Source organism: Rhineura floridana, chromosome 4 (genome assembly GCF_030035675.1).
Source record: "Rhineura floridana isolate rRhiFlo1 chromosome 4, rRhiFlo1.hap2, whole genome shotgun sequence".
Taxonomy (NCBI): domain Eukaryota; kingdom Metazoa; phylum Chordata; class Lepidosauria; order Squamata; family Rhineuridae; genus Rhineura; species Rhineura floridana.
Window position 1 is genome coordinate 142865601 of NC_084483.1, and position 13756 is coordinate 142879356.

Genomic DNA, 13756 nt, shown 5'->3' on the forward strand with positions numbered 1-13756 from the left:
CCCAGTCCTAGCCTTCTTCTGATTTCTTGACTATTGTCTCCATTTTGATTAATGACTGTGCCGAGGTATTGATAATCCTTGACAAGTTCAATGTCCTCGTTGTCAACTTTAAAGTTACATAAATCTTCTGTTGTCATTACTTTAGTCTTCTTGATGTTCAGCTGTAGTTCTGCTTTTGTGCTTTCCTCTGTAACTTTCATCAGCATTCGTTTCAGATGATTACTGGTTTCTGCTAGCAGTATGATATCGTCTGCATATCTTAAATTATGGATATTTCTCCCTCCAATTGTCACACCTCCTTCATCTTGCTCCAATTCCACTTTCTGTATGATATGTTCTGCGTATAGATTAAACAAATAGGGTGATAAAATACACCCATCTCACACCCTTTCCATTTGGGAACCAATCAGTTTCTCCATATTCTGTCCTTACAGTAGCGTCTTGTCCAGAGTATAGGTTGTGCATCAGGACAATCAGATGCTGTGGCACCCCCATTTCTTTTAAAGCATTCCATAGTTTTTCATGATCTACACAATCAAAGGCATTCCTGTAATCTGTAAAGCACAGGGTGATTTCGTTCTGAAATTCCTTGGTCCGTTCCATTATCCAACGTATGTTTGCGATATGATCTCTGGGTGCCTCTTCCCTTTCTGAATCCAGCTTGGACGTCTGGCATTTCTTGCTCAGTGCATGTGATAACAGCCTTTGTTGTAGAATCTTGAGCATTACTTTACTTGTCTGGGATATTAAGGCAATAGTTTGATAATTACTGCATTCCCTGTGACCCCCTTTCTTTGGAATTGGGATGTATATTGAATGCTTCCAGTCTGTGGGCCATTTAGTTTTCCATATTTGTTGACAAATTTTTCCCAAAATTTGGACAGATTCAGTCTCAGTAGCTTGTAGCAACTCTTGGTATGGCACCTATTCCTGGTGATTTGTTTCTTCCAAGTATTTTAAGAGCAGCTTTCACCTCACATTCTAAAATTTCCGGTTCTTCATCATACACTTCCTCCAGTAATGAATCTGTCATCCTGGCATCTCTTTTATAGAGTTCTTCAGTGTATTGCTTCCATCTTCCTTTTATTTCATCTCTGTCAGTCAGTGTGTTTTCCTGTTGATTATTCAACATCCTTACCCTTGGTTTAAATTTCCCTTTGATTTCTCTAATCTTTTGGAATAGGGCTCTTGTTCTACCCTTTTTATTGTCCTCTTCCATTTCTCTACCATAACTATGTACTAGACGCTGTATTGTTGCTTTTAGGGTTCTAACCGTGTTTCTCTCTCCTTTTGCTTTTGCTTCCTTCTCTCTTTAACCATTTTAAGAGTTTCTTCAATCATCCATTGAGGTCTTTCTCTCTTTTTAACGAGAGGTATTGTCTTTTTGCATTCTTCCCTGATAATGTCTCTGACTTCATTCCATAGTTCTTCTGGTTCTCTGACAACTAAATTTAAAGCCTCAAATCTGTTCCTTATTTGATCTTTATATTCTTCTGGGATGTTATTTAAATTGGATTTTGACATTATGATTGCTTTGTTGTTCTTCTGTAGCTTTACTCTGATTTTCAATATCAGTTCATGATCTGTACCACAGTCTGCTCCTGATCTTGTTTTTGCAGAAAGTATGGAACTTCTCCATCTTCTACCAATTATATAACATATTTGATTCCTATATTGACCATTTGGTGACGTCCATGTATACAGTCGTCTTTGGTTGCTCAGAAAATGTGTCTGCAAGAAACAAATGATTGGCTTCACAGAATTCAATAAGTCTTTCTCCTGCTTCATTTCTATCTCCTAAGCCTCATTTTCCCACAGTTCCTAGTTCTTCTCTGTGCCCTACTTTTGCATTCCAGTCCCCCATGATTATCAGCACATCTTGTTTTGGTGTGTGATTAATTTCTTCCTGTACTTCTGCGTAAAATCGTTCCAATTCCTCTTCTTCTGCATTTGCCATTGGAGCGTAGACGGATGATGGTTATGTTAATAGGTTTCCCATTAAATCTCAGTGATATAACTCGCTCAGATCATGCATTGTAGCTCTTAATTGTTTTTGCTACATCATTTCTCACTATTAAAGCAACCCCAATTCTTCTTAATTTCTCATTTCCTGCATAAAATATTTTGTAGTTACCTGATTGAAAATCTCCCATTCCTGTCCATTTTAATTCACTCACGCCAAGTATTGTAATGTTGATACGTTCCATTTCTTGCTTGACAGTTTCTAACTTTCCCTGGTTCATGCTTCTCACATTCCATGTTCCTATTGTGTGCATTGTACAACTCTGGACTCTCCTTTCACATCTGTGTGCATCAGCCTCTGGTCTTCCTTTCGGCTTTGACCCAGCTGCGTCATTAGTCACAGCGCTACTAGTACTTGTCCTTTGTTCTTCCCCAGTAGCTTGGTGAGTGCCTTCCGACCTGGGGGTCTCGTCTTCCAGCACCATCTCGTATTGCATTTTGGATACTCTGTTCATAGGGTTTTCATGATAAGAGGTATTCAGAGGTGGTTTACCATTGCCTTTCTCTGAGTTTGGATGCCTCTTAGTCTGGTGTCTCAGCTTTGACCATTCCACCTTGGGTGCCCCTGCTAGGAGTCTAGTCTCTTGGTCTAGACTTCTGACAGCATTGCTCTCAGCTTCTTTAACACTCTCAAACCCCCTCACTACATTAAGGTGTGCATCCTAGAGGGGGTAAGGCCTGTTACCTTGGTGTAAAATGAAAATAGAAGTATGGGGATGGCTGTTGTTGCTTTTCTGCTTTCTTTCAAGTTGGAGTAATGATGCCGGAGGAGCTGTTTGGGCTGGATCAAACTCTCACCCCAGTGTGGTGGATCAGTGTTTCTTGGATTGTAGCCACAGTCAGTTTCCTGTGTTTTAAAAAAATAAAAAGCCAACGAAAAGCCAGCCAACAAATTTCGTCCTCATTGTGTAAATACTACATGAAGGACCAAACTGCATATTACATAAGAGATCTATAATTGAACCTTCCAACTTAAAAGCAGCCACTGGGGAAGGGACAAATTGGATAGAGGTTATAGGAGGGAGAGTTTATCCCTTTTTCTGTTCTGTTTTCTCAGTTGGAATAAGGGAGATGACCATAATACAAGTAATGGAGTTTTCCCCAGTGGGGCAAACTTTGATCAGAGAACTGGTCCCAAAGGAAAGAGTTTGGCATCCTCTCTCTCAGTGCTGCTATTCTGATACAATTTGCCTCTTCCCCTTGTTGTTGTTGTTTTAAATGGCAGGAGAGGAAGCTATGTAGGAAGCAAGCCAAGGCTAAACTAGAGATTAAAATGCAAGCCTAGCCCTGGAGAGTCTCTCCCACGTTTATTTTATTTTATTTATTTATTATTTAATTTGTATCCCGCCCTTCCTCCCAGCAGGAGCCCAGGGCGGCAAATAAAGTGCTAAAAACACTTTAAAACATCATAAAAACGGATCTTAAAATACATTAAAACAAAACAGCATTAAAAACATTTTCTTTAAAAAACAACTTTAAGAAAGGGTTAAAAACATTATTAAAAAACATATTAAGCAATTCTAACACAGACGCAGACTGGGATAGGTCTCAACCTAAAAGGCTTGTTGAAATATGTTTTTAATATATTTTTTTAAACCTTTTTTTAAAAAATATGCTTTTAACCTTTTTTTAAGATGTCTTCCAAGGTTTTTAAAAAAATGTTTTTAAGGATATTGTGTTTTAATGTGTTTTAAAGTCTAGGACCTCAGAGACCAGGGTTCAAATCCCCACATAGCCATGAAGTTCACTGGGTGACCTTGGGCCAGTCCCTGCCTCTCGGCCTCATGAAAACCCTATTCATAGGGTCGCCATAAGTCAGAATCGACTAGAGGGCAGTACATTTACATTTTAAAGTCTGTTTTTATGATGTTTTAAAGTGTTTCTAGTGCTTTTGTTTGCCACTGTGGGCTCCTGCTGGGAGGAAGGGCAGCATATAAATCAAATAAATAAATAAAATTCAGAAGTGCAGGGTCCCTTTATGATAATCATAGCCACGCCCCCTTCTAAATTTATACAACTTTCTAAAATTATAGAATAATCTAGCCAGGCTTGAATACTGCTTTCTGCTTCTCTGTCATTGCCACCATTTGTTCTTTCTCACTGTCAAGAGATATTGTTTGAATTACTGAATTCTGTGTCAAAATAACTTCTGCTGCTACCAAACTGCTTGATGATGTATATGGGAAGCTATCATCAGGATTCCCTGTCTCTTCTTTTGCAGTTACAGAATTCTCATTCTCCACACTTTTGAAGTAGGAACTAATAAAGGTTAGCTTGCAATTGAACTCATTGGGACTCTTAGTAGCTAACACACTCCCCTTTCATGCTTATTGGGTTGTAGAATGCTGGAGACATAGGGACCCTGCTGGTACCTGGCTCCCAAAAAAGTAAGGGGTCTAAGATCCCCTGGGACCCTGGATGACCTGTCCTGATCAGCAGGCTTGGGGAAGTCCCATTATTTGCATAAGTACAAAAAGCATTTTTAAGATAAAGAATAGGACACAATGCAATCATAATTACTTATAACTTACGACGCAGTTAGTGGGACTTACTTCCACATAAATGGGTGTAGGACTTGAGTTCTGAATTAAATCTGCTTCACTTGCTGTTTCCTGTGCATTGATTTTTAGCTGCTCAGGACAGGGACCTGTGTTCTTGACAAGCACATAGAGGTGGAAGATAAATGCTGTGTCATTGTTATTTTGTATACTGCTTTATAGCAATACCACAATAAATGTATTTGTTGTTGAATAAATGTACTATCATGATTAACATCATCATTATTATGATGCTCCTTTTGGGAGGAAGGGTGGGATATAAATTTAATAAATATATAAATATCATCTTGATTATGTTGATTGTGTTATCATAATCTTCATCATGTTGATAACTTCTTGATACTAGTAACCCTCTATGAGGCTTGTAGTGAATGTACAGAGAGGTGTGTTCAGGTGCCAATTATCTAAGCACAGGTCAGTGTAAGAGTTCACCAGGGCTAGACAGACCATGTAATCAAAATCTAGACCACAAAAGGGAAAAGGCACACCTTAGTGTTGTTGATTACAAATACTCAGCAATGGCCCACAAGGCTACATATTCATGCAGACACTTAAAAAAACACTTTATGCTTGTAATAAAAACTAACACAAAGGTACAATGAAGTCATTAATTTTTTTTGCATGAAAAGGGGGTTAGAATGCTCACATACAAGGAGAAAAGGGGGATATGAAATAAGAAGAAGGGAAGATAAGCTAGTGAGAACAATTAGCACCAGTTGTATTAACTAACAACAAGGCTTTTTAGGAGGACTCCCTGATCAACAGTATTCAGGATGACCTGCCCATTTCATTGGTAAAGCCTTGCCTTGACCAGAAAAGGTCCAGGATTTGCTTCCACCTAACAATAGTAGGATTGATCATCCACCTTTGCTATTGGTGTCAAGACTGGTTGAAGTCACTTACTAGTAATTATGTGCCCCAGTGTGGTGAGCACCTTGAGAGCAAATACACTTAATTGTATGATACACTTGTATGCACATGAATTGTAGTGTATATACATTGTCAGCCAATGCAGTATACAGTAATACCTCAGTTAACAAAGTAGATGCATTCCTGGGCATTACTTCTTTAACAGAAACGTTTGTACTGGAGGTAGGAATAACATGGAAAGAATAGGGATAGGTTTCTACATCTGCTCATAGACGGAGGGGCCAGCTTCAACAGGGGCTTTAAAGGGTGCCTACCTGGCACTCACTTCCTCCCCCTCTGAATCGTTTTGGATCCTTCCTTCCCCAGCCCTAGGAGAAAGCAAGAGATCTCTTTCATGCAAAGCAAACACACAGGGCTGTCAGTTTCACTCTAGCAAAGCAAAGGCTGGGGCTTATCAGTTTATCAAAGCAAAGACAGGCTAACCAGTTTCACCTTAAAGCAAAGGCACAGGCTTGAAAGTTGATCCATAGCATAGCAAAGCCAAGCCGGTCAGTTTCGCCTTTAAAAAAAAGGCTTCTTTAAAGGAGTTTGTTCCTAGAGGATTCATTCACAGGTATTTTTGTATTTATAACAACATTGAGTTGTACCTTTTCCTTTTTGTGGTGTGAATTTCTGTTCCTGATAACACCATTTGCATAACCCCTATGCAAGAGATAGACAGTGTGGTGTCCTTGAAATATTGTTGGAGTCCAACAACATCTAGAGAGCACTCCATTGGCTCCTCCAACCTTACAGTGAACTGTGTCAGTTCTGACTAGCGTTGCCAGGTTCAGGGCCTGAGACTGATCCCGTATCTTTAGGAGAAGAGAAAGTCAGCCAAGTGCAGGTGTTCTTGCAAAACTGTAATGGGAAAAACCACAAGGTGGAATTCTCCCTTCCCTCTGCACAACTTTTAAAGATACAGAAGACCCCTTGGAGGCTGGGCCTGATAACCAAGAGGTCTTCTGTATCTTTAAAAGTTGTGTAGGGGGAAGGGAGAATTCCACCTTGTGGTTTTTCCCATTACAGTGTTGCAAGAACACCCGCACTTGGCTGACTTTCTCTTCTCCTAAAGATATAGGGTCAGTCTCAGGCCCTGAACCTGGCAACCCTAGTTCTGACAGATGTTGTAGCTGGTTACCTACCAAATTGATTGGAGCTCCTTTCCCCTTAGACTCATCAAAATAACAGCCTCAAAAGTTCTTCAAGTGGTTGAAAACCTTGATTTGGCTTCAGTGGGACGATGACTGAAGCAGCATATTTGTAGAATCTTAAAGTGGTATGACTAGCCCAAACCTTAGGAATGAAGTGGGCTAACACTTGAAACTCATTTGGAGCACCTTGCCATGAGAGGCCTTGCTGGCTCACATCCTCCTTCTATTTAGGAGGTTGAGCTGATTGTTTTTATGCTTCACATTTTTAAAAATAATTTTACATTTTGGTCTACTTTGTCTGGGAAGGAGCATATGAATGTAAATAAACAATAAAACTAGAATATGATATGCTCTACCTAATAATAGTTTAGAGCCACTCAAGTAAGTGATGATTATTTAGAAGGATGAGTTATCTGATATTGGGGGAATAAGGGGCAGGAAATGGGATGAGAGCTAGCTTTGACAAAGCCCCTTGCCTGGACTGTTACTTAACAGCACAGCAAGCATTCTAGTCGAGTGACTACATCCTGTGACTATGTTTGGGTCCTAGAAGAACCCAAGGAATATCCCTTCAGAGTATAGGTGTTTACCATGAGAAAGGTGGGTTAAGCAGTCTGCCCCTAAAATTTATAGCTTTTATCCATGCTTTTCCCACACCCCAGAACATTAGAAATGAGTGCTATGTATGCTATTCATTTGTGTGTTGGGGTGGGAGGAGTTGAGCAAAGGCTATTCTGTGCAAAGTGAAAAGTAATGTCATTCACATTTTAATCCACATACCCAAATATAAAGGGCACAATCTAGGCTAGTTGGCAATGCTAGCAGGCATCCGAAATACATACAACAGCCCCACTAGTGGAATATCTCAAAATCATTTGTTTTTGTTTTCAGTGCTTTCACAGCTTTAGAATCAAAAATAGGGACAAATCGGCCCATGTCACTTTTCACATGTGTTCACCCATAATTCTGTTCTGTTCCATTTCTGCATTCATTGGGTATTTTTATTAAGTCTACACAACAATTTGCATTTAAATACATATTTCTAAATGTATTTTACCTCAAAATACACATTTTAAACATATTTTATGCATTGAAAACTGTCAAAATATTTGGCTAGTATGAAAGCCATTGGATAAATAAGTTTCAATCCACACATTAGTCTGAATGTTGATCAGGTCAGTTTGCACCAGGTTTGACAAAGAGTGAATTCCTTAATATGGAACTCTTCCACACCCCTAGCAGTAATAGCTACATGTTTTAGAAAAGGCTCTTTATTGTTCTGTTCGTTTAAAAAAAAATTCTGTGCTTCATTATACATAATAACTAGACAAATATGCAGGAGCTTATTTTAAAGGCCCGGATCATACTGTGATGATCTAAATTTGAATGAAAGGTACATTATGTATTGTATAATACATTTGTTTGGAGCCTATTTTCATGTTTTAAAACTGACACAAGTACCAGGAATGCCAACATAATCACCAAAGTTTCTTTTCTATTTCTTACAGTTTTTGTTCCATGTCTGCATTATTTGTTGTCCATACATATGGCGTCATTGAAGGGTAATTGCCAATGGCTATAGCAAAGTATTATAAATTTAAATAGCGAAAATGGAAACAAAATGGGAAGCAAATAAATTGCTGCTCCTTCGTAGTCTGTACAGGCACAGATATGGGAAACTCTGCCCTCTACAGGCACAATTCAGGACACTATAAGTATTTTTGGTCTCTGAGTCTGTCCCACAACTCCAATTAGAATGTCAAGAGGAGCAGACCACATGTCTTGCTACTCAGTTCTTCAGAATAAAGTCATCTGGAGACCTGATATTACCTTTCTCCATAAGGTAGTTTCAGGATCTATCTTAATCTTGCCAGTGTTTTTTCCACACTCTTGTCGATGATACTGAGTGTACCATCCATACTTGAATGTGTGCCACGCCTTCTGTGTTGATTGCAGTCTGCCTTTTAGGAAGGGCCTTAACCTCTTTGGGCTGGCCTTTGTAAGGGACACAAGCTGCCTTTACAGCACCTTTTGAAGTTAATTTCTTCCTGACTGAGCTCTACTATTAGCTTGTCCATCATCCTTTGTTGCTTAATCCCAGGGTGTGTCCCACTCAATTCTAGCTACCTCTAAGGCCCTCAAGGATTGTCCATCCCAGATTTATACCAAGCCCTAAACTGGTCAGATCCATAAACCTTCATCCAACACTATGCTTTGGATGTTCAGATATAAGCATATGCTAATTTTGGAAGGACAGTCCTTACGATGTCAGTTTTGTGTCTATTTATTATTTTGCATAGAGACTTGTTTGTCTCGTGCAGAAAATAAAAGGGCATTGCTGGCAAATGATGGAATATATCATGCTGGCAGATTAGCAGTGAATGAACCCATGATGTTGTTAGGTCTTGCAATATTGTTGCCGGGGTAGATGTGAGGACAGAATTATTATATGGATTTGTGCTGATCTGGTCTCTCTGTTGGGGGACCTGTTGTATGTTTATTTATTATTTATTTAAGACATTCATATCCCGCTTTCCAGGTGGACCTCACAAAGCGGTTTTCATTACAACATATATAAACACAGAATAAAAGCATATAAAAAATTAAAATCAACTAACTATTGCAGAACTATTAGTAACTAGCTGATTTAGATTAGAGAGCTGTCTATAAGCTAGGAGTGACCTACCATCAAACACCTGTGAAAGAGAAATATTATTGTCCAGAAGTGGTTTTAGGTGGGAGCTATATATTTCCAATATAAGATGTCCATTGTTTGGTTGTACAGTCCAGACTGTGGACCTGCTGCATGGACTAGTCTAGACTCAAGTGTGATGGGGTGAACATTGATGAAATCGTAGATGTCAAGAGTCTCCTGCTCATGGATCTAGATAATAAAAGTCTCATCAGTGTATCTCTGGTAGAAGAGAGGCTGTTGGAGACAGGAGTGAAGAAAGCATTGCTCTGAGTTATCCATGAAAATGTTAGCATACTGTAGAGTCGTGTGAATACCTATGGCAGTGCCACTGAACTGTACTTATTTAGTATATATTTAAGCTTTAACATAATTATCACAGTCTGAATTTTTTATTTCATTTCTATTTGACCTCATTTTTTACATTTTTCTTTCTCCCTGCACCCATTTGTATATATACCTACCAACTAAGGATAACTCTTCATGCATCTGATGAAATGGATTCTAGTCCACAAAAGCTTATGCTGTAATAAATTGATTAGTTTTCAAGATGACACAAGACTCTTTGTTGTTTTGGCAAATACAGACTAACAAAGTTACCTCTCTTGAAATCATCGATAGTTAGCGGCAAGCAATTTTTATGTCTGCATTCTGAACCTTCTTCATTTCTCCTAATTACATTATTGTTTTGTATGTCTTTATAGAAGAAGTGTGTTCTCTTCTAAACGTATGTTTTGTTGTGCTGAACCAGTTAATCAAAAGATTTTTTAAAAACAAAATTTTTGGGTTGCCTTTCAGACCAAACTGGTTGCTGACTTTTGGTTGCTGTACCCTGATAATGACTCTCTTCTTGGGAATCCTTGTCTTCAGCTACTTCAGAAATGTGAAGACATTTCTCATGCATAGCTTTGTTGATCCCTTGCTGTCACTTCACCCACATGTTAGGGCAACACAGTTGGCAAAGGAACTTAAGAAAGAAATTGTCTTACCTGTATCAAGTTGTATCCAGCTGTATATTTCAGTGAATTCCAATTTTAAAATATATGCCTAAGACAAATAGCTTCCCATCATTTTCATTGAAACTTCACAGTCCAATCCACTAATATTTTTAGGAGACGCTATATGGGGCTCCCCTTGTTGTGCATTGTAAGCGCAGTTTTGGGCAGAGATTTGCATGGAATGGATTCTTCGTTCTGGCTTCCTACAGTACCCTCTGTCCTGATCACAAAAGCTATAACATAAGCACTAGCATCTGGGAATTTGACTTTTGACAATTGGGGGTACTTGTGCAAAACTAACTTCTAGATACCTTTGCAAAGTTGCCCTGAGTGAATTGGGGAGTTAGAACAACAGCCTGATCCAATGCAGAGTTAGGTATAACTAAGCTCACTGAAATAAACATGCTTAGGTACCCTTAAGTCTGCAATGGATTGGGCTGCAACTTTGCTATGTAAAAATCTTTCTAGTGCATTTTTAGTATTCATATCATTTTGTAATTTAATCTGCTGTATTATAGAATGCAAACTGTATGTATTATATATATTTAAAATATCCTGGATGTTTGCAAGTTCTAAAAATAAGCATCTTCTTGTTAAAACTTTCAAAAGAATAGAGTTGTCTGCATAAATTAGAACGTTTGCAGTAATGCATAAAAAGTAAAATGTAACCTTATGAAATATACTTGCTTATTGTAACATTACAGAATCTATTAAAATAGATCTAAGAAATTAAAAATAGAAGAAAAACATGACACTTTTTGGCACAACCCTATAAAAATCTGCTGGCTAAAAGTCTCTAGGACCTGGCAGAAGTCCCATTGTGCTGGTAGAACTTGAGGTATGACAGAAAAGCATTTCTATTGGAAAAGCAATCAAAATGGTGGAGATGTGGGTGGAACAGGATGGGTGCAGGGGACAACCACACCTATGCCAAATCCTATACCCCTTCATTTCACAGCCAAGTTCCTGTCAAAAGCAGAACTTTACACTAGCCCTAAAGCTGGTGTAAGGAATTTCCTTCTAATTAACTTCAGTGAGAGGAGGAGGGCTTCCTGCCCCACCCATGTTGGCCTGAATATTTGTGTAATAATCACCCAATTACAACACACCACCAGCAGTTGATAAACTTGACACAGGAAGGCCATAAATCAGATTATAGGGTGTACAGCATGGAGCTATGTCTCTCTGTCCTCAGGGCCTACACACTTAGAGCTCACAAGGCAAAACTCTGTTGAGGGGAAGCTATGGCAAAACTGCACTTGGCACAAAATGGCCAGGCTCTGCAATACACTTGGAAACATGAATACATTGCTAATACATCTCTGCCTAGAATCCTAATAAGTACCTTGCCTTGATATTTCAGATTGTTAGTGAATTTCCTCGGTAGACAGAAGTCTCATATATTAGGATCTTTACACAGTAGCAAGAGTGTGTCTTGGCAGATTTGTCCAGTAACTTACACTCACAGGGGTCTTAAAATGCGGATAATGCTCATTGAATACACACACTGAATCAAAATTTATTCATTTAACACTGTAATGGTGGATAGCTCAGCAACATATGTACATTACTTATGGCAATGGGGAATAGCTCAGCAACAATATACTGTACACACACTTCTTTGATTTGAGAGAATTAGCTAAATAACCAACTAAGACACACATGACATACACACAAGAAGGAGCAACTATATGGGGCATAGGCAGAGGGAGGAAGGGTGAGTAACTGGAGGGGTAGGTGTAAGGTAGTGTGGGGTTTTGGAGAAAAGTTATGTTCCGCATTGCTCAAAGAGGCACACTGGCCTGCTATTTTTCTCTGGGCTCATGTTGCAGACATGCAGTCATGTTGTGTAGCTGGCTGAACTCCTTGGAAGACTGGGTTAGGGAAGGACTGGGTTACTTAGCTCAAACACAGTCTCATACACATACACAAAGATAGGAAATCAAGAATGGATCTAAGACACAATTGCACACACATTCAAAGAGGCAACAGACATGGAGGCTTCAATTTGAAGTTAAAGGACCTCCAGAAGACAGGATACAGTGAAAGATACCTTTCCCTGCCCCAATGGGTAATCCTGAAGAAGTAAAAGGGGTGTTTTGAAAAACTCCTGGGTCAGGCAATAACAGCTGGCCAAGCAGGCAAAAAGGAGCCCTAAAAAGGGCCTTTTGAGTAGCTCGAGCAAGGATCTTTGCTTCAGCAAGTGGGGATCAGGGACGCGGGAAATTGGGGGCAGTGAAGGAAAAGCAGGGGAAGATAACGGAGTCACACCCCAAGCTTCATGCTGGAGCTTAGATGTTTAGACAGCAAAGGGATTTCAGCAGCAGCAAATGGGTTTGAATCTGAGCTATGGAGACAATTTGGCTGTGAAGCCTGGAGCTCATATACTTTCCTGAGCAAAACCTTCAGCGCACATTTCAGCTCTAAATAGGTACAAGAAATTGTCCTTCCTGGTTAGCCTTTCCATTCTTTGTGCAGTACAGTATTCAGTTAACATGTCCTATTAGCACAATGATCATCATCAGTTAGCACAATGGGCCTCTCCCCTCCTCCCCCATGCACAAGATTTAAGGGGCACAGAAGAGGAGAGGGGAAGTCCTATTACACTAGCAGTAATTCTGGCACTGATGGAACTTTGACTTAGCGCTATGTTGGATAGAACCCATAAAGTAGAGCATTGTCTCTTTCTGGCAGGATGGGGTATGTCACACCCCCTCACATGCCTTGTCAGGCTTCTTGTTGTTATGTGCCTCCAAGTCGACTACGATTTATGGTGACCCTATGAATCAGTGACCTCCAAGAGCATCTGTCATGAACCACCCTGTTCAGATCTTGTAAGTTCACGTCAGTGGCTTCCTTTATGGAATCAATCCATCTCTTGTTTGGCCTTCCTCTTTTTCTACTCCCTTCTGTTTTTCCAAGCATTATTATCTTTTCTAATGAAACATGTCTTCTCATTATATGTCCAAAGTATGATAACCTCAGTTTCATCATTTTAGCTTCTAATTATAGTTCTGGTTTAATTTGTTCTAACACCCAATTATTTGGCTTTTTCGCAGTCCATGATATCCGCAAAGCTCTCCTCCAACTCCACATTTCAAATGAGTTGATTTTTCTCTTATCTGCTTTTTTCACTGTCCAACTTTCACATCCATACATAGAGATCGTGATACATCTTTACATTTGAGGACCTTTTCTAGTTCTCTCACAGCTGCCCTCACCAGTCCTAGTCTTCTTCTGATTTCTTGACTATTGTCTCCATTTTGGTTAATGACTGTGCCAAGGTATTGATAATCCTTGACAAGTTCAGTGTCCTCATGGTCAACTGTAAAGTTGTATAAATCTGTTGTCATTACTTTAGTCTTCTTGACGTTCAGCTGTAGTCCTGCTTTTGTGCTTTCCTCTTGAACTTTCATCAGCATT

The 13756-nt window shown here is 39.4% G+C and overlaps 1 protein-coding gene across 1 annotated transcript in view; it reads left to right on the forward strand.

Moving 5' to 3' along the window:
• The window catches only part of CATSPERE (catsper channel auxiliary subunit epsilon), a 236210-nt gene extending 225367 nt beyond the window's left edge, over nucleotides 1-10843 (forward strand). The window contains exons 19-20 of the mRNA XM_061626112.1: nucleotides 8131-8205; nucleotides 10134-10843. Of these exons, the coding sequence (XP_061482096.1) occupies nucleotides 8131-8205; nucleotides 10134-10386 (328 nt within the window). The 3' untranslated portion in view covers nucleotides 10387-10843. The remainder of the gene's footprint in view (nucleotides 1-8130; nucleotides 8206-10133) is intronic.
• The last annotated feature ends 2913 nt before the right edge of the window (nucleotides 10844-13756 follow it).